Source organism: Nyctereutes procyonoides, unplaced genomic scaffold, assembly GCF_905146905.1.
Source record: "Nyctereutes procyonoides isolate TBG_1078 unplaced genomic scaffold, NYPRO_anot_genome, whole genome shotgun sequence".
Lineage (NCBI taxonomy): Eukaryota > Metazoa > Chordata > Mammalia > Carnivora > Canidae > Nyctereutes > Nyctereutes procyonoides.
In genome coordinates, this window is record NW_026575144.1 from 19,197,046 (window position 1) to 19,217,843 (window position 20,798).

General features: G+C 40.6%; 1 protein-coding gene across 5 annotated transcripts in view; it reads left to right on the plus strand.

The window, feature by feature from the left end:
* ZNF248 (zinc finger protein 248) overlaps positions 1-20,798 on the plus strand; it is a 29,008-nt gene that overhangs the window by 105 nt on the left and 8,105 nt on the right. The window contains exons 1-4 of one of the 5 annotated variants that reach the window (XM_055308860.1): positions 16-1,881; positions 1,982-2,023; positions 12,768-12,894; positions 13,182-13,277. In XM_055308860.1, the coding sequence (XP_055164835.1) occupies positions 2,009-2,023; positions 12,768-12,894; positions 13,182-13,277 (238 nt within the window). In that variant the 5' untranslated portion in view covers positions 16-1,881; positions 1,982-2,008. Of the gene's footprint in view, positions 1-15; positions 2,024-12,767; positions 12,895-13,181; positions 13,278-20,798 lie in introns of those variants that run through there. The other 4 variants (XM_055308861.1, XM_055308862.1, XM_055308863.1 and 1 more) reach the window with 4 other exon arrangements.

Genomic DNA, 20,798 nt, shown 5'->3' on the forward strand with positions numbered 1-20,798 from the left:
TGGGCTGCGAGGGGCCCCGCGTGGCTCGGGGGCCCGACGGGGGCGGCGGTGCCGGGTGGTGCTGGGAGCCCCGCGGAGCCCGGAGGGACCCCAGGCGTCCGCGGCGCCTGCGGAGTTGAGGGGACGGCGGGCGGGGCCGTCTCTGACTAAAAGGCCGGAGTCCCGCGTGGGAACGTGGGCGCTCGGGCTCGCAGGGCCCGCGGGAGGCCCGCCCCAGCGAGAAGCGGGCTGCTTCGTCGTGTGGCCGCGGGTGGAGAGGGCGCGTGTGTGACGTGTGCGCGCTGGGCCCACGGAGAGGGGGTGGGGCCGCGGGGCGGCGTGAGTGCGCGCGCACGACATGCGTGCGCGCCTGACGTTGTGACGTGTGCGCGCGCGTCGCGGGTGAGCCGGGCTTGCTTCCGCGGGGCGGTGCGCTTGCGGGCCGCCGTGGAGCCAGGCGGGGCGTCTGCTGGGGTGAACTGCTCTGGCCGAGTAGGCGACGTCAGACCCGGTCTCCTCATCGGTGAAGCGTGGACGTCAGTCGTCCCTGCCGCGCGGCGTCGCTCTGAGCACTCACGTCTTGTTAGCTGCTATTGTATTTATCTGTTACTTCCGTGATTCCTGAGGCTGGAGCTCCCAGTCTCCAGGGCCCTCGCTTCTCAATTACCTCGTTGGTGCAGTGGAAGAGGGAAGAGGCCGGACCAGGCAGTCACCGCGCCCTTTCCTGGCTCTGACCTTCCCCAAGCCCCCAGTTACTATGTACTGTGTGTTCGTTCATTCGTTATTTGTTACGTATAAGCATGACAGTATCCTGAAGCCATCGAAGGCTGAGTGACGGTGGAAGGTCTGGGACAAATTTAAGAAGAGCGAGGTGAGCTGGAGCTGAGACGGGTGGACGGACAGGCCACACAGGGGATGTCCCCTCTTTGGAGAGTTTGTGAGGGCATGGTCGGGAATGAAAGGCTTGCCAGCCGGAGCCAGGGAAGCTCCGTCATCACCCCTCTGGGAACACCCCCTCCTCCCCTCGTTTTCCGTTCACTGTTTCCAGAAGCAAACTGCCCTCAAACAGCGCCCTGTTGTTGCTGGCATCTAGAAAGATGCTGAGGTTCCCGCTCTCCTGGCCTGACGCAAGTCTTTTTTGAGGTTATCTGTTCTGACCTTAATTGAAAAATGGGGGGAAACAGTTGAGTTTGAGAAGCTGACAAAGTGAGACGGTGCAGTTTGTTAGTGGCAGAACCATGGTTAGAGGTCAAGTCTGCAGATGCCCAGGCCACTGCCCATCTTGTCACTGTTAAGTCAAAGATAGTTTCGTTTCGTTTCTTTTCTTTTCTTTTCTTTTCTTTTCTTTTCTTTTCTTTTCTTTTCTTTTCTTAGCATTTTATTTACTTATTCACGAGAGACACAGAAACATAGGCAGAGGGAGAAGCAGGCTCCCCGCGGGGAACCGGTTGTGGGACTCCATCCCAGGACCCTGGGATCACAGCCTGAGCCTCCCAGGTGCCCCTCAAAGATAGTTTCTTACTAAGTTGTAAGCAAGTTAGAACAATTTTTTATCTTGCCTTGAACACTCCCATCTCTCTCTCTCTCTCTCTTTTTTTTTTTTTTCCAGAGGTTTCTTCGATTATCTGACTTCAAGGGATTAATGGTATTAGAAGGAAAACAGATTAACAATGTGGCTTGGGTTTTTTGATTTTTTTCCCTACCACATCAGTTCTGACAAATCCATAGTGTTTCCTCCTTTTAGGTTACTGTAAAATGTTAAACTCATCTTCTCATGTTTTTAATTTTTCTGTGTCACAGAACCTAAATTGGTAATAAATCAATAAGAAACAAATGTTTACATTCACTCAGTGAAAAGTATCATGTCTAAGCTCAACATATATCGGAGCCACACATGGACACGTAAGTATCTTGTATGTGATGCTGTGAAGGCAGGTAAATCCAGGAACGGCAAGGCAGGCCAAGTGTCTCCTAACTTCCTTCTTCCTTCCTTCTTCCTCAGCTCTCCCTCCTCCACTAAGAGTGGAAAATGAACAGATCTCAGGTAAGCTTTTTGTTTGTTTATTCCTGCTTTGCTTTAAGATGGGTTTTCTAAAGTTTGGATGGATTCATGTTTTTAAAAAGAAAAAGAAGAAATAGGCAAGAATTACTTTAAGGGAAAAATGTTGAGAGTAGCAAATTCAAAGAGCATCTGGCAGAATTAAATGCAGGACTCTTAAATTTACAGAGTTGTGCAAGTTGTAAAATTTTCTCTGATCTTTTTAATAACAAAATTGCCTGTGATCATTTCTGATAGACACAGCAGCATGCAAAGACATGTGGATGCTTTTCAGGGGACCAAACAGTGAGATTTGAGTAGACAGCTCTCTCATGGTCCTGTTTGATCCAAGAATAAAACTTTGAAGATCTGGCAGAATGGTGGGGACTGCACGTCTTCCAAGTAACTCTCCATAGTATTTGTGTCAGCTTCTTTGTAGTCCTAGCTTGAGTGGCAGAGTTCTGGCTTTGATCACTGTGTTTCTTTCTTCTTTCTTTTAAGATTTTATTTATTTTCATTAGAGATATGGAGAAAGGCAGACATAGGAAGAGGCTCCCTGCAGGGATCCCACTGTGGGACTCAATCCTGGGACCCTGGGATCACGCCCTGAAGCAGAAGGCTCAACCACTGAGCCACCCAGGTGTTCCTGGTCTCTGCATTTGTCTTTTACATTTCAACCATGGGAACACATTCTTGCTCCTTCACCACCACCGCTCACCTGAATCAGTTCTAGAAAAGGCCACCAACTTGTCATCAAATCCAATTTTTGTTTTTGTCTTACTTAACTGTCCTGAGGCATAATCCTCGGTCTCTGTTGTCTCTGACACCCCCTTCCTAGCTCTCCTAGCTTTCTGTTCCTCACAATGGTGTCTTTCCCTTTTGCCCCAGACTTTGCCTCTCCTTGGGTTTATTGCTGATCCATCCTTGGCTCACTGCTTTTTTTTTTTTTTTTTTTTTCCAGTCTGTCTTTTTTTCCTGATTGGCTTTGTCTCTCTCTCTCCTTTTTTTTTTTTTTTTTTTTTTTTTTTTTAATAAAATACTTCTGGGAGCACCTGGGTGCTTCAGTGGTTGAGCGTCTGCCTTCGGCTCAGGTCATGATTCTGGAGTCCCAGGATCAAGGCCTGCATCGGGCTCCTCATGGGGAGCCTGCTTCTCCCTCTGCTTGTGTCTCTGCCTTTCTCTCTCTCTCTCTGTGAGTCTCTCATGAATGAATAAATAAAATCTTTAAAATAAAATCCTTCTGAATTAGTAATATGTTAACATGGTTAAAGATTAAGTGACATTCTCTCCAGGAAGGGTGACATTTATTTCTCATCTACACTGAGACATTTTCACTGAGAATGAAAGAGGTTCTCTACAGTTCTGATGAGACAGCTGGCATATATTGGGACAGTCCCTGACAAACCTGAGTGGATGGTCACCTTCCTGTAGATGTCAGCCTTTCTTGTTTGTCCTCCCAGTGTTTCTTTATTCAGTTAAAATGTATCCTTATATGCCTTCTACTTTTATTTAGAAGGGAACCCATCATCCCTGTTCAAACTTAGGTGCTCCCGTACATCACTGGTATCCTGTTAAATGCAGATTTTGATTTAGTGGATCTGCGGGACCCTGGGTTTTACAGTTCTAAAAACCTCCCAGGTGAAGCTGACTCTGCTGCCCAGGGAACCACACTTTGAGTAGCAAGTCTATACCCTATCTTCCATTCTTTCTTTGCTTTTATTCACTTTTTTCAGCCTGTCCCAGGCATCTTTCTGTAAACAGAATGTGGATTGCTTCTTTCTTTCTTATAACTGCATAGTAATTCAAGCATGGATGTTCCATAGTTTTTTAAACTGGTTATTATTAGTTCTGAACTATTTCAAACATTTTGCTACTACAAACCACATTCTAACGAATGATCTTGTACATATAAGAGTTACTTGTCAGATAAATTCCCAGAAGTGTGATGCCAGGCCAAAGGGTGAATACAATTGATAAATGTGATCAGTTGGGATTATGGTATCATTTTATATTCCCATTGATACTGCATGAGTGTGTGTCCACAGCTGAGTCTCCCATAGGATACGTGGTTCAACTTTTGGAACTTTGGCAACTGATAGATAAAAAGTGGTATTTTATCAAGTTCGTATCTGTAATTTTCTAAACTATGAGTGAGGTTGAATATTTTTTCACATATCTGAAAGATGTATTTACGTTTCTGTGAACCATTTGTTCATATCTTTTGCCCATTTTGCCCTTGGGTTTCTGGCGGCGGCTCCTCCTCCTCCTCCTCCTCTTCTTCCTCCTTTTCTTTCTTCTTTCTTCGTCCTCCTTTCCCTCCTCCCTCCTTCTTCCTCCTCCTCCTCTTCCTCTTCTTATTTAGCTCTTTATATATTAGGGATACTAATACTTGCCTATTATATGGTTGCAAACTATTATGGTATATAATTTGTCTTTTGATAATTGATCTGTGTGTCCACCCCTCCTTCCCCCTCCCCCCCTTGCAGGTATTCTGTTCCAGGATACCACATGTCACTTAGTCGTTTCCTTAGGCTCCCCTTGGCTATGACAGTTCAGACTTTTCTTGTTTATGATAACGTTGGCAGTTTTGAGGAGTATATTCAGGTGTTTTGTAGAATGTCCCTCAATTGGGAATTGTCTGCTGCTGTTTTTGTAATTCGACTGAGGTTATGGGTTTCTTGGAGGAAGAACACAGAGATATAATGTCATTTGGTCACATCATATCAAGGGTGAGTGCTTTCAACATGATTCATTACAGTGATGTATTACTGTTGATCACTTGGCTGAAGTAATGTGGTCACAAGTAGCAGTAAAGCTACTCTTTGTTTTGTCTGTTCTTTTTGTGTGTGTGTGTTTTTAAAGATTTATTTATTTATTTATTTATTCATGAGAGACACAGAGAAAGAGAGGGAGGCAGAGACATAGGCAAAGGGAGAAGCAGGCTCCCTGCAAGAAGCCCAATGTGGGACTTGATCCTGGATCCCGGGATCATGCCCTGAGCCGAAGGCAGATAGTCAACCGCTGAGCCACCCAGGCGTCCCAATTTTGTCTGTTTTCATACTGTACTCTTGGGAAGGAAGTGAGAACTTAAACTCTACCTCCTTCATGCTGGAGTAGCTACATAAATTATCAGGAATTCTGTTTAGGAGATTTTTCTGTTCTCTTCTACTTACTAATTCATTTATTTATATCAATATGAATTCATGGCTAGTTATTTTACATTTTACATTTGGTTATGGTACAATGCTACCTTGTTCATTTGTTGCTCAGGTTGGTTATTAAAAGCATCTTCTAGGGGCACCTCGGTGGCTCAGTCGGCTGAGCATCTGACTCTTTATTTCAACTCAGGTCATGATCTCAGGGTCCTGAGATTGGGCCCCATGTCAGGCTCTTTGCTGAGGGTAGAGGCTGCTTGAGATTCTCTCCGTTTCTCCCTCTGCTCCTCCCCCTGCTCATGTGTGTGCTCGCTCTCTCTCTCTCTCTCTCTCTCTCTCTAAATCAATAAATTTTTTTTAAAAAGCATTTTTTGTTGGTTTCTGTCTTGACATCTGCCATTATTTTTTGAATATTTCTTACTTCCTACTAGTAGATTTTCCAGATTCATCTTATGTATTTCTTGCTCTAGAATTAGGCTTCTTTTTTTTTCTCCTAAATAGCTCTGGTTCTTTTTTTTTTTTTTAAGATTATTTATTTATTTATTTATTCATGACAGAGAGAGAGGCAGAGACACAAGCAGAAGGAGAAGCAGGCTCCATGCTGGGAACCCGACGTGGGACTCGATCCTGGGTCTCCAGGATCATGCCCTGGGTTGAAGGCAGCGCTAAACCGCTGAGCCACCCGGGCTCCTGTTCTGGTTCTTTTCATTGGAGCATAGTGTTGAAACCAAGATTAGGGGACTAGGTGTGTCTTTTGCTCCTGGTGTGTCATTGCTTGCAGGCCCTCTCAGCTAACTGAACAAGGAAATATATGCATATACTCAATCATGTATATACTTATATTAACCATCTATATATTAAGCTAAGTATTAGTTTATACTCTTATCTCTTATCTCTTGTTGTAATCATTACCACATGGAACATTCTAACCTCCTCTCCTTGCTTGTGTGTAATCTCATGCTCTAACATTGAGAATCTGCCTAACATCACCTGGATTTCATTTATTTGATTGTTCAATTCCAGCATACATGCACATGATTTCAGAGTTGTTAACTCATGGACTCTTTATTCTTCCAGGTTGGGGTCATTATGAATTAAGGGGCAGAGATTTTCATGTGTAGGTTTTTAAGCAGATGTAAGTTTTCAGGCACATAGGGTATGAAATTGCTGGGTCAGTTATGTATGTATGTATGTTTAGCTTTGCAAGAAACCTCCAAACTATTTTTACAAAAGTCCAGTATCAGTTTGCATTCCTACCAACTACAAATCAGAATCCTTGTTCTGATTCTGGAACTGAAATTATCATTATTTTAGATTTAACTATTCTAATAAATATGTTGTCTCATTTTTGTTTTAATTTGCATTTTTCCCACTAACAGGTGATGTTGAGCATCTGTTCATGTCCATATCCTTATATCTTTGGTGACCTGTTCAGATCTCTTGCCCAATTTTCAGCTTTTTTTTTCAATAGCTTTTAAGAGTTCTTTTGTGGGGCCCTGGGTGGCTCAGCAGTTGAGCATCTGCCTTTGGCTCAGGGCATGATCCTGGGGGCCTGGGACTGAGTTCCATATCGGGCTCCCTGAGGGAACCTGCTTCTCCCTCTTGCTGTCTTTGAATAAAATTTTTTTAAAAAATGGTTTTTTGTATTTTTTTGGATGTAAATCCTTTATTAGATACATGTATTGCAAATGTCTTTTCCCAGTCTCTGCCTTGTCCTTTCATTTTCTTAGAAATGTGTTTTGCAGAGCAAAAGATTTTATTTTTAATAATATTCATCCCCGCCATGGAATAATATACTTTGTTGTATCTAAAAATTCATCACTAGGTCCAGGGTCACAGGGATTTTTCTCCTATATTCTGTGTTCTATATTTTCCCCTAGAAGGTTTATAGTTTGCATTTTACACTTAGATCTCTGCTTCACTTTTAGTTAATATTTGTGTAAGGCCTGTTTCTAGGTTAATTTGTTTTACATGAACATCTAGTTGCTTAAGCACCATGGTTGAAAGACCATCTTTTCTCCTTTTGTTGCCTTTGTTGAATTTGTCTTGGTAGATCTATTCCTGGACCCTCTATTCTGTTCTTTTGATCTTTGTGTCTCTTTCAGCACTAATATGCTGTCTTGATTATTTGTAGCTTTATTGTAAATCTCAAGATCAGGTAATGTGAATTCTCATTTTTCTCCCATGTGTTGGTTATTCTAGATCTTTTCTATATAAACTTCAGAATCATTTTGTCAATATCTGCAAAATAGCTGGGGGGTGGTTATTTATATTGCATTAAATTTATCTGTGTGTCTCTTTCAGCACTAATATGCTGTCTTGATTATTTGTAGCTTTATTGTAAATCTCAAGATCAGGTAATGTGAATTCTCATTTTTCTCCCATGTGTTGGCTATTCTAGATCTTTTCTATATAAACTTCAGAATCATTTTGTCAATATCTGCAAAATAGCTGGGGGGTGGTTATTTATATTGCATTAAATTTATAGATTAAGTTGGAGAGAATTGACATTTTAGCCATATTGAGTCTTCCTATTGATGAATATGGACTGTCTCTATTTATTTAGATCTTTGATTTCTTCCATCACTTGTCTTTTTTCTGCATATACATACTGTGTTAGATTTTACACTTGAGTACCTTTTTTTGAGGTGCTATCGTAAATGATCTTTTTTTCATTTGAAAATTTGGAATTCCAGTTCTTTATTCAGACATAGGAAAACAGTTAACTTTTTTATATCATCACTTTGTATCATGTGATATTGCAATATTTCCTTATTACTTCCAGTAGATTTTTTCTTTCTTTTTGTAGATTCCTTGAGATTTTCTACATAGACAACAATATTGACTTCAAATAAACAGAGTTTTGTTTTTCCTTTTCAGTGATACTCACTTTTTTGATCCCATTGTTTCAACCCCTCCTCCCTCCCACCTACCCTCTGGCAATCATCAGTTCTCTATATTTAGCAGTCTCTTTTTTTCATCTCTTTTTTACTTTTTTTTCCCTTAAATTCTACATATGAGTGAAATCATATCTGTCTTTCTTTCTTAGTCTGACTTATTTCACTTAGTATTATACCCTCTAGATCCATTCATGTATTGCAAATGTCAAGATTTTGTTCTTTTTTTCTGGCTGAGTAACATTCCACTGTGTATATCTATATACCACATCTTCTTTATCCATTTATCTTATCGGTGGACTTTTGAGTTGCTTCCATATCTTGCCTACTGTAAATAGTGCTGCAAAATAACATCTTTTCGATCAGTGTTTCTATTGTCATTGGGTAAATACCCAGTAGTGGAATTACTAGATTATAAGATGGTTCTGTTTTAGTTTTTTGAGGAAGCTCCATACTGTTTTCCATAATGGCTGCATCAGTTTTCATCCCTACCATCAGTACATAAGGATTCCTTCTTATTCACATTATCACCAACTCTTGGAATTTCTCTTTTCGATTTTAACCATTTTGACTGGTGTGAGGTGTTATCTTATTGTGGTTTTGATTCAAGTTTCCCTAATGATTAGTGATACTGAGCATATCTTCATGTGTCTCTTGATCATCTGTATATCTTCTTTGGAAAAATGTTTATTCAGATCCTTTGCCCAGTTTTTAATCAGCTTATTTGGGGGTTTTTTTGGTGTTGAGTTGTAGAAATTATATATTTTGGATATCAAATCCTTAATGGATATATCATTTGCATATATCTTCTCCCATTAGTAGGTTGTCTTTCTGTTTTATTTATGGCTACCTTTGCTTTTTGTTTTGGTGTAGTCCCAATAATTTATTTTTGCTTTTGTTTCCCTTGTCTGAGGACACATACCTAGAAAAAGTTGTTACGGTCATTGTCAAAGAAGTTACTACCTGTGTTCTAATCTAGGATTTTTATGATTTGAGGTCTCACATTTAGGTCTTTAATCGATTTTGAGTTTTTTCTTTATGGTGTAAGAAAATGGTCCAGTTCCATTGTTTTGCATGTAGTTGTCCAGTTTTCCCAGCACCATTTGCTGAAGAAACTGTCTTTTTCCCATTGGATATTTGTCCTCCTTTGTTGAAGATTATCTGACCATATAACTGGGTTTATTTCAGGGCGCTCTACTGTTCTACTTTGAATAACCAGAACAATCTTTGGAAAGAAAAACAAGTCTAGATTTGTTTCTTTTTTTTTTTTAATTTTTTTAAAGGATTTTATTTATTTGACAGAGAGCAAGCAAGCACAAGTGGGGGGAGGAGTAGAGGGAGAGGGAGAAGCAGACTCTCCACTGAGCAGGGAGCCCGACACGGGGCTCCATCCCACGACCCTGGGGTCATGACCTGAACCAGAGGCAGATGCTTAACTGACTGAGCCACCCAGGTGCCCCAAATCTAGATTTGTTTCACAAGTTGATCACAATCCCAGATTTCCAGATATACTGCAAAGCTATAGTAATCAAAACATTATGGTACTAGCACAAAAGTAGACACGTAGGTAAATGAAACAGGGTAAAGAGCCAAATCATATATGTTTTATTTCTGGTTTTGGGTTTGGTTTGGTTTTGGTCTTACTGCACTAGCTAGGACTTCTAATACAGATTTGAATGAGAGTACTTAGATAAAACATCCTTGCCCTATCCCTTCCCTTAGTGAAAAAGTATCCAGTCTCTTAACATTAAATATGATGTTAACTGTAAGGTTTTTTGTAGATGGTCTTTATCAAGCTGAAAAAGTTTCCCCTTTGCTGAGAATTTTCCTCATGAATGAGTGTTAGATTTTGTGAGATGCTTTTTCTTCATCAATTGATTTGATCATGTAATTTTTCTTCTTTGACTTATTAATCTGCTGGATTATAATGATTGGATTTTTTTTTTTAACATTGGCCCAGCCTTCCATACCTAGAATAAATTCCACTTGGTTATGGTTTATAATTCATTTTATACATTGTCAGATTTGATTTTCCAATATTTGAGAATTTTTGTTTCTATATTGGATATTAGCCTTTAGTTTCCCATGTCTTTATCTAGTTTTGGTATCAGGGTAATGCCGATCTTATAATATCAATTTGGAAGTGCTCTTTACTGGAGGAGATTGTGGAGAATTGGTATTTTTTCCTTAAATGTTTAGTAGAATTTACCAGTGACACCGTTTGAGCTTGGCACTTTCTGTTTGGGAGTGATGTGATTACTTATTCTTTTTTTTTTTTTTAACAGATATAGATCTGTTCAGGTTTTCTATTTCTCCTTGCGTGAATTGGTAGCTGTGTCTTTTAAGGAATTTGTCCATTTCTTCTAAGTTAATATTTCAGGAATAGAATTGTTTGTAGTAGTCTCATATTATTTTAATGTTCTTAGGATCAGTAGTGTTGAACCATCATTTCTGAGATTCACAATTTTTTTCTTTTCCCTTTGTTCTTGGTTAAGTTTTCTGCAAGTTTATTAATTTATTGATCTTTCCAAAAAAGCAGCTGTTGGTTTTGATTTTCTTTTTTTCATGTTTCAATTTTGTTGATTTATTCTAAAATTATTTTTTTTTAATTTTTATTTATTTATGATAGTCACAGAGAGAGAGAGGCAGAGACACAGGCAGAGGGAGAAGCAGGCTCCATGCACCGGAAGCCCGATGTGGGATTCGATCCCGGGTCTCCAGGATCGCGCCCTGGGCCAAAGGCAGGCGCCAAACCGCTGCGCCACCCAGGGATCCCTGTTGATTTATTCTAATGTTTATTTTGTTTGCTTTGGGCTTAATTTGCTTTTCTTTTACAGTATACTAAGATGCAAACATAGGTTACTGATTTAAAATTTTTCTTTTTTAATATATACACTTGATGCTATAAGTTTCCCTCTATGTACTGCTTTCAGTGTATCTCACAAATTTTGATATGTGATATTTTTATTTCATGTGTTATATTTAAAAATTTCTTTCGAGATCTCTTTAAATATAGATTATTTATAAGTATATTGTTTAATTTTCAAGTGTTTGAGGGATTTTCCAGCTATCTCTTGTTTATTGATTTATATTTAATTCCATTGTAGTCGGAGAACGTATTTTATATGATAGCTGTTGTTTTAAATTTGTTAAGGTATGTTTTCTGGCCAAGGCTATGGTCTCTCTTGGTAAAGGTTACATATGAGCTAGAACAGAATGATAAAATATGGGTTTTATTTTTGGATGGAGTATTCTGTAACTGTCAATTAGATCATGTTGATGGATAGTACGGTTCAGGTCATCTGTATACTTACTGATTTTCTGCCTCCTTGATCTCTCTCAATATTGACAGAGGGGTGTTGAAGTCTCCCAACTATGATTATAAATTTGTGTATTTCTCCTGTCAGTTCTATCAGTTTTGGGCTATGTATTTTGGTACCCTTTTGTTAGATGCATATATTCTTTTGATACTCTTGTTAGATTTACATATGTTTTCTCTAATAGGATTTTGAACCCATTTAATGAGTTAATTCCAGTGTTATATTTTTCAGCTCTAGAACACCCATTTTATCTATGTACATATGTGTATATGTATGTGCCTGTATTCACATCTATCAGGGAGTCCCCAAGACCATCCCCAGGTTCAGTGACTTACTAGGGTGACTCAGCACGTAATTCTACTTATGGCTATGACTTATTACAGTGCAAGGATATAAAGCGGAATCAACCAGGGGAAAGGGCACACAGAGAAAGATGAGAGGAAGCCAGGAGCAAACTTCTAAGAGTTTTCTACCAAATCTAGTGATGAGATAGACAACAAACATGAAATGTTTGCCAGGGAATCTCAGTAGATACTCGGTGCTCAGAGTTTTTAATAGAAGCTGATCACATTGGTACTCTCTGCTTGGCACAGAAACTTCTGGATTTAGAAGGAATATACATGTGTTGAATAAGCCATATTGCTTACACAAACAGTTTAGACTCAGTGAATGATTCTTCTAAGGGAATTTAAGTTTCCAGAAGCCAGCCAGCAGACATGCTTATAAGCAGCAGACCTTTCAAAGGATAGCAATCTCAGGTTTGCTCTCGTAATTCTTTGCTGCACAGTACACATACTATATATCCATTGTACTTTTCCTACTTATTTTGTTCAGACTTTCCTCTGTTTTATTGAGCATATTAATCATAATCCATTTTAAAATTCCTGCTTATTAATTCCAATGTCTGGATCCCCTTCTGATCTGTTTTGTCTCTTTATTTTTTCTATCATATAACTGATGATATTAAAGAACTAATTTTTTCTTGGTCTCCTTTCCTTCCTTTTTTTTAATTTTTTTTATTTTTTTTATTTTTTTTCCTTTCCTTCCCAGTCTACTGTGTGCATACTGCTAGATCCTGCAATGTATAATTTAATAAATGTTAATGAATATATCTCCTCATCAGATCATAAGCACTTTGAGAGAAGGAATGGTGTGTTTGTTTTCATCAGTAGTATTTGTAGGGAAGGGAACAGTTCAGGGCTTTAGTGGAAACTCAGTTTGTACAAGATATTTCTTTCATCCTACATAGTAAGTAGCACAAAAGAAGGCATCCTGTGTGTCAATTCTTAGCAAATTCTAAAGAGATAAGCTCTTTTAAATTTTTTCCACATTATTTAGTTCTGACAGCTTCATATAGAAAAGGAATATACTATTACAGGAACAAGTGTCATTCAAAGATGTATGTGTGGACTTCACTCAGGAAGAGTGGTATCTGCTGGATCCTGCTCAGAAGATACTATACAGAGATGTGATTCTAGAAAATTATAGCCACTTTGTCTCAGTAGGTAAGAATTTCATTTCCTTGTAACTACCAGTAGCGTGCATTTTTAGTTGTTGAAACATATGAACTGCCTGTGGAATTTTGATTGAAGCTTAATTTTCAAGGCACTGAGGTGGCCAGTCCCTCTGGCCACCATAAAGAGTGCTATGGTCTTAATCTCCACAGGGGTTGGTTCATTTGGGCATCTCTCTTGGGCAGTCTCTGAAGCTATACCTTTCTTCTCCATCATTTTCTAAGAGTCCCTGAAGCCAGGCTATTTAGCCATCATCTTGTATTATCTTTTCTTAACAGGATATTGCATTACTAAGCCAGAAGTGGTCTTCAAGATTGAGCAAGGAGAAGAGCCCTGGATATTAGAGGCAGGATTCCCAAGCCACTGCCACCAAGGTGAGTTAGTACACAGACATATGCCAGAAGGGAATAAGATCTTAGGCCATTGGTTTGGGGTTTCTCACTTGTGAAATATTCTTCAGAAATTTTTTTTCCTTTTTTTTTTTTTTATTTTATTGGAGTTCAATTTGCCAACATATAGCATAACACCCAGTGCTCACCCCATCAAGTGCACCCCTCAGTGCCCATCACCCAGTCACCCCCACCGCCCGCCCACCTCCCCTTCCACCACCCTTTGTTCGTTTCCCGGAGTTAGGAGTCTCTCATGTTCTGTCTCCCTTTCTGATATTTCCCACTCATTTTTTCTCCTTTCCCCTTTATTCCCTTTCACTATTTTTTATATTCCCCAAATGAATGAGAGCATATAATGTTTGTCCTTCTCTGATTGACTTATTTCACTCAGCATAATATCCTCCAGTTCCATCCACATCGAAGCAAATGGTGGGTATTTGTTGTTTCTAGTGGCTGAGTATTTCACATTATTCCATTGTGTACATAAACCACATCTTCTTTATCCATTCATCTTTCGATGAACACCGAGGCTCCTTCCACAGTTTGGCTATTGTGGACATTGCTGCTATAAACATCAGGGTACAGGTGTCCCGGCGTTTCACTGCATCTGTATCTTTGGGGTAAATCCCCAGCAGTGCAATTGCTGGGTCTTATGGCAGATCTATTTTTAACTCTTTGAGGAACCTCCACACAGTTTTCCAGAGTGGCTGCACCAGTTCACATTCCCACCAACAGTGTAAGAGGGTTCCCCTTCCTCCACATCCTTCCAACATTTGTGGTTTCCTGCCTTGTAAATTTTCCCCATTCTCACTGGTGTGAGGTGGTATCTCATTGTGGTTTTGATTTGTATTTCCCTGATGGCAAGTGATGCAGAGCATTTTCTCATGTGTTTGTTGGCCATCTCTATGTCTTCCTTTGTGAGATTTCTGTTCATGTTTTTGCCCATTTCATGATTGGATTCTTTGTTTCTTTGGTGTTGAGTTTAGTTAAGTTCTTTATAGATCTTGGATACTACTTGCCCTTTATCTGATAGGTAACTTGCAAATATCTTCTCCCATTGTGTACGTTGTCTTTTAGTTTTGTTGACTGTTTCTTTTGCTGTGCAGAAGCTTTTTATCTTGGTTAAGTTCGGATAGTTCATTTTTCCTTTTGTTTCCCTTGCCTTCATGGATGTATCTTGCAAGAAGTTACTGTGGCCAAGTTCAACAAGGGTGTTGCCTGTGTTCTCCTCTAGGATTTTGATGGAATCTTGTCTCACATTTAGATCTTTCATCCATTTTGAGTTTATCTTTGTGTATGGTGTAAGACAGTGGTCCAGTTTCATTCTTCTGCATGTGATGTCCAATTTTCCAAGCACCATTTATTGAAGATCCTGTCTTTTTTCCAGTGGATAGTCTTTCCTGCTTTCTTGAATATTAGTTGACCATAGAGTTGAGGGCCCATTTCTGTTTTTTTCTGTTCTGTTTCATTGATCTATGTGTCTGTTTTTGTGCTAGTACCACACTGTCTTGATGATCACAGCTTTGTAGGACAACTTGAAATCCAGCATTGTGATATCCCCAGCTCTGGTTTTCTTTTCCAATATTCCCCTGGCTATTTGGGGTCTTTTCTGATTCCACACAAATCTTAAGATTATTTGTTCCAACTCTCTGAAGAAAGTCCATGGTATTTTGATAGGGATTGCATTGAACGTGTAAATTGCCCTGGGTAGCATTGACATTTTCACAATATTCATTCTTCCAATCCATGAGCATGGAATATTTTTCCATCACTTTGTGTCTTCCTCAATTTCTTTCAGAAATGTTCTGTAGATGTTAGGGTATAGATCCTTTACCTCTTTGGTTAGATTTATTCCTGGGTATGCTGTATTTTGTCAAATGCTTTCTCTGCATCTATTGAGAGGATCATATGGTTCTTGTTTTTTCTCTTGCTGATATGATGAATCACATTGATTGCTTTACGAGTGTTGAACCAGCCTTGCATCCTGGGGATAAATCCCACTTGGTCATGGTGAATAATCTTCTTAATGTATTGTTAGATCCTATTGGCTAGTATCTTGTTGAGAATTTTTGCATCCATGTTCATCAGGGATATTGGTCTATAATTCTCCTTTTTGGTGGGGTCTTTCTCTGGTTTTGGAATTAAGGTGATACTGGCTCATAGAATGAGTTTGGAAGTATTCCATCTCTTTCTATCTTTCCAAACAGCTTTAGTAGAATAGGTATGGTTTCTTCTTTAAACGTTTGATAGAATTCCCCTGGGAAGCCATCTGGCTCTGGACTTTTGTGTCTTGGGAGGTTTTTGATGACTGCTTCAATTTCCTCCCTGGTTATTGGCCTGTTCAGATTTTCTATTTCTTCCTGTTCAAGTTTTGGTAGTTTGTGGTTTTCCAGAAATGCGTCCATTTCTTCTAGATTGCCTAATTTATTGGCGTAGAGCTGCTCATAATATGTTTTTAAAATCGTTTGTGTTTCCTTGGTGTTGGTGGTGATCTCTTCTTTCTCATTCACGATTTTATTAATTTGAGTCTTTTCTCTCTTCTTTTTAGTAAGGTTGGCTAATGGTTTATCTATCTTATTAATTCTTTCAAAGAACCAACTCCTGGTTTTGTTAATCTGTTCCACAGTTCTTCTGGTCTCGATTTCATTGAGTTCTGCTCGAATCTTCATTAACTCTCTTCTTCTGCTGGGTGTAGGATCTATTTGCTGTTTTTTCTCCAGCTCCTTTAGGTGCATGGTTAGCTTCTGTATTTGAGTTCTTTCTAGTTTTTGGATGGATGCTTGTATTGCGATGTATTTCCCTCTCAGGACTGCTTTTGCTGTATCTCAAAGATTTTGAACGGTTGTATCTTCATTCTCATTAGTTTCCATGAATCTTTTTAATTCTTCTCTAATTTCCTGGTTTACCCTTTCATCTTTTAGCAGGATGGTCCTTAACTTCCATGTGTTTGAAATCCTTCCAGAGTTGTTCTTGTGATTTAGTTCTAATTTCAAAGCATTATGGTCTGAAAATATGCAGGGGACAATCCTAATCCCAGTCTTTTGGTATTGGTTAAGACCTGATTTGTGACCCAGTATGTGGTCTATTCTGGAGAAAGTTCCATGTGCACTTGAGAAGAATGTGTATTCAGTTGAGTTTGGATGTAAAGTTCTGTAAATATCTGTGAAATCCATCTGGTCCAGTGTATCATTTAAAGCTCTTGTTTCTTTGGAGATGTTGTGCTTAGAAAACCTGTCGATTGTAGAAAGCGCTACATTCAGATCACCAAGTATATGTATATTATTATCTAAGTATGTCTTAACTTTGGTTATTAATTGATTGATATATTTGGCAGCTCCCACATTCGGGGCATAAATATTGATGATTGTTAAGTCCTCTTGTTGGATAGATCCTTTAAGTATGATATAGTGTCCCTCTTCATCTCTTACTACAGTCTTTGGGATAAACTTTAATTTATCTGACATAAGGATGGCTACCCCTGCTTTGTTTTGAGGACCATTTGAATGGTAAATGGTTCTACAACCTTTTATTTTCAGGCTGTAGGTGTCCTTCTGTCTAAAATGAGTCTTGTAGACAGCAAATAGATTGGTCCGGCTTTTTTATCCAGTCTGAAACCCTGTGGCTTTTGATGGGGTCATTAACCCCATTCATGTTCAGAGTTACTATTGAAAGATAATGTATTTAGTGTCATCATGATACCTATTCCGTCCCTGTTTTTGTGGATTGTTCCTTTGGACTTCCTCTATTACAGAATCCCCCTTAGTATTTCTTGCAAAGCTGGCTTCATGGTCACATATTCTTTCAGTTTCTCCCTATCTTGGAAGCTCTTTATCTCTCCTCCTATTCTGAAAGAGAGCCTTGCTGGATAGAGTATTCTTGGCTGCATGTTCTTCTCATTAGGACTGAATATATCCTTCCAGCCCTTTCTGGCCTGCCAGGTCTCTGTAGAGAGGTCTGCTGTTAACCTAATACTTCTCCCCATAATGTTTAGGGATTTCTTGTCTCTTGCTGCTTTAAGGATCTTCTCTTTATATTTGGAATTTTCAAGTTTCACTATTAAATGTCGAGGTGTTGAGCGGTTTTTATTGATTTTAGGGGGTGGGGGATCTCTCTGTTTCCTGGATCTGAATGCCTGTTTCCCTCCCCAAATTAGGGAAGTTCTCAGCTATGATTTGTTCAAATACATATTCTGGACCTCTGTCCCTTTCGGCGCCCTCGGGACCCCCAATTAAACGTAGATTTTTCCTTCTGAGGCTGTCATTTATTTCCCTTAACCTATCCTCATGATCTTTTAATTGTTTTTCTCTTTTTTCCTCAGTTTCCCTCCTTGCCATCAACTTATCTTCTATGTCACTCACTCATCCTTCTACCTCATTAACCCTCGTCGTTAGGACCTCTAGTTTGGATTGCATCTCATTTAATTGATTTTTAATATGGCCGCCTGATTAGATCTAAATTCTGCAGTCATGAAGTCTCTTGAATCCTTTTTTCTAGAGCCACCAGTAGCTTTATAATAGTGCTTCTGAATTGGCTTTCTGACATTGAATTGTAATCCTAATTTTGTAACTCTGTGGGAGAGAGGATTGTTTTGGATTCTTTCTTTTGAGGTTATTTTTTCCTTCTAGTCATTTTGCTCAGTGCAGAGTGGCCAAAAACAAGTTTACTGGGAAAAGGAGAAAAAGAAGAGAAAAAAGAAAAGAGAGAAAAAGAAAAGAAAAGAAAAGACAAAAAATGGGGGGGCAGGGAAGCAAACAGAAAACAAAAAACAGAAAAGAAAAAAAAAGAAAACAAAAAACAAGGGGGAGTATCGTCTGATTCTATATACTGTAAATCCCTCGACTTCCCCTGGAACTTTCCAGTGCTGCTTGGTCAATAACTTGCTTTTCCCCTGTCCGTGTAGGTGGTCTTCTGGGGGGAGGGGGGTTTCTGTGCTGATTCTCAGATGTGAGCGCCTGGGGGAGCTGCTCAGCCCCCTGCCTGGTGCATGGCTCAGTAGGATTTGTTTATCCTGTGAGGCCACTGTGAGGCTCAGTGGAAGTTGTTTATCCTGTGAGGACCCAGGAGGAACAACAACAGTGGCGGCAGCCAGCTCTCCAGCGCTAGAGTCAGCTCGTGGAGTTAACTACAGCAGCTCCCAGTCCGCAGGGGCCTGGATGCTCCGGGGGCGGGGCCCTGATCTGCTCAGCTCAGGCCGCCCAGCGGCAGGAGTGTCCCCGCCATCCTCTGCACTGCTGGCCTCTGCCTGTCCCAAGGGGAGTGCCGGATCCTGGGCACTCCTGTGTCCCCCGGCACTCCTGTGTCCCCCGGTGCCTCGAGCTCCAAGGCCTGCGCTGCTGGAATCGCGCCCCCGGGCCGCATAGCCCCCTCCACGCGGAGCCACTTCCAGGCTGCTCCCAGCCCAGCCGGGAGCGCGCTGCTGCCCTTAGGGAGCTCGGCCCCCCGGGGTGTGTGGCGCACTCTCCCCGGGGTCGGGGGGGTCGGGGGTCGGGGGTGCAGGTCCTCTGTTAGTGCTCCTGGGAGCCTGAGGGCATCCCCGCCCCTCCTGGGATCCTGCTCCAACTCCCTGCAAGCGCCTTTCCTTCTGGGAAGATTGGTGAAGCCCCTGATTCTCCTGGATGGGCCTTTCCTGTCCTGGGGGCACTCGCCCCTTGGACTTAGCCCGGCTCCTCGCGGGGCCCCTCCCCCTTGGATGCTTTTTCTTTTTCTTTTTTTTTTTCCCCCCGTCTTCCTACCTTGATAGAAGCACGAACTCTTCTCACTGTAGCATTCCATCTGTTCTCTCTTTAAATCTCATGCCGAATTTGTAGGTTTTCAGGATGATTTGAAAGTTATCTAGGTAATTTGATGTGGACAGGTGACTTGGGGACCCTACTCTTCCACCATCTTGCCCCCTCCTCCAGAAATTTCTTTTTTTTTAGTCTTAGACCTTTGAAAGTGACTAAGGACAGTTGGCCCAGATCCCTCCATTACCTTAATCACACTTCTCCACATGTCACTTCCCCTCATAAATGCTTTCTTTTGTCCTGTGATAGGGTGATTTACCAATACCCATAATGCAGACTCAGCTTCACCTTAGACAGTTTTTCTGGTTAGTTTGTCTTAAACTTGTTCACCTTCCCTTAGACACCTTTTATTAACTGGTATGTATGTATTCATACTTGCAGTAGTCATTTAACAAACATGTGATGGGCACTCACTACCATCCAGTTTTAGGTAATAAAAAGAATAACGTTCCTTTTATCATGGAACATGTATTACAGTGAGGAACAAGAAGCATATATGTTTGTGTGTGTGTTTATGCATGTGAGTGTGTATATACAGTGTTTTGATGGTAAGCACTGTGGAGAGAGTTAAAGCAGTGGAGAATGATGGCATTTGCCAGTGGGCAAGGGAGTTAAAGAAAACCCGTTTGATGAGGTCTGCAGGAGAGATGAGACCCTAGTAAAGTGTAAGTGTGAGTGGTTCCAGACAGATGCCAGACTTCTTACCTGTGTTCTTAGAGCGTTTGAAGAATGGCAAGGGGGGCATTGTAGCTGGTGAGTAGGTGTTGGTGAGATTAATAGATGTCATAAAAAGTAGTATGGATCATGGTAATTTTATTTTGAGTGATGTGAGAAATCCTTTTTTTTTTTTGAGTAAATGCAAGTCAGATTAAATAATCAGATTTGAGATATACACATACACACACACACACACATACATGTATATAGTAGTAAAAATAGTGTGGTGGTTAGGTAGTGCTTAGACATGAGCAAGGAAGGAATACCATTTAGTAGACTATTTTATACTCCAGGGGAGAGAGGATAGTGGCTTAGGCGATGTAGGAGTGGTAGTTTTGTACATATATGTTGGGGATGAGGCCAGCAAGATTTTCTGTAGGATTGATAGTGTGAAAGGGAGACAGGAATCCAGCATGACTCAACTGATTTGTCTCAAGCAACTGGGTAAATCAAGTTGCCATTTATAGAGAGGATATTTAAAGAGATTATAGGGGAATTAGGACATACTTAAACTTGGGCACAAGAAGCTGGAGAGAACTACTAGAACTCAGTCTGTGTGTTGAATAAGATATTGGTTCTCTGTGAGTATGGTGCACATGTCTGAGGCCAGAGCCAGAAGTGCCTGTGTGAGAGGCGTCATCTATGGGTGGTAGAAAAAGCACCAGGCTAGGTGAGAGCTTCTAGTTCAGGGGTTGGTGGGCTTTTTTTTTTTTTTTTAAGATTTTATTTAATAAGAGATGCACAGAAAGAGAGGCAGAGACACAGGCAGAGGGAGAAACAGGCTCCATCCTGGGAGCCTGACATGAGACTTGATCCCGGGTCTCCGAGATCACGCGCTGGGCCGAAGGTGGCGCTAAACCTCTGAGCCACCGGGCTGCTCTTGGTGGACTTTTATGTAAAGACCATAGCCCATATTTTAGGTTAGGTAGGTCACGTGTGATCTGGGTGGTGGTGGCTGCTGCTATTGCTCTTCTTCCTGGTTCTCCTTTTCCCTCTCCTCCCCTCT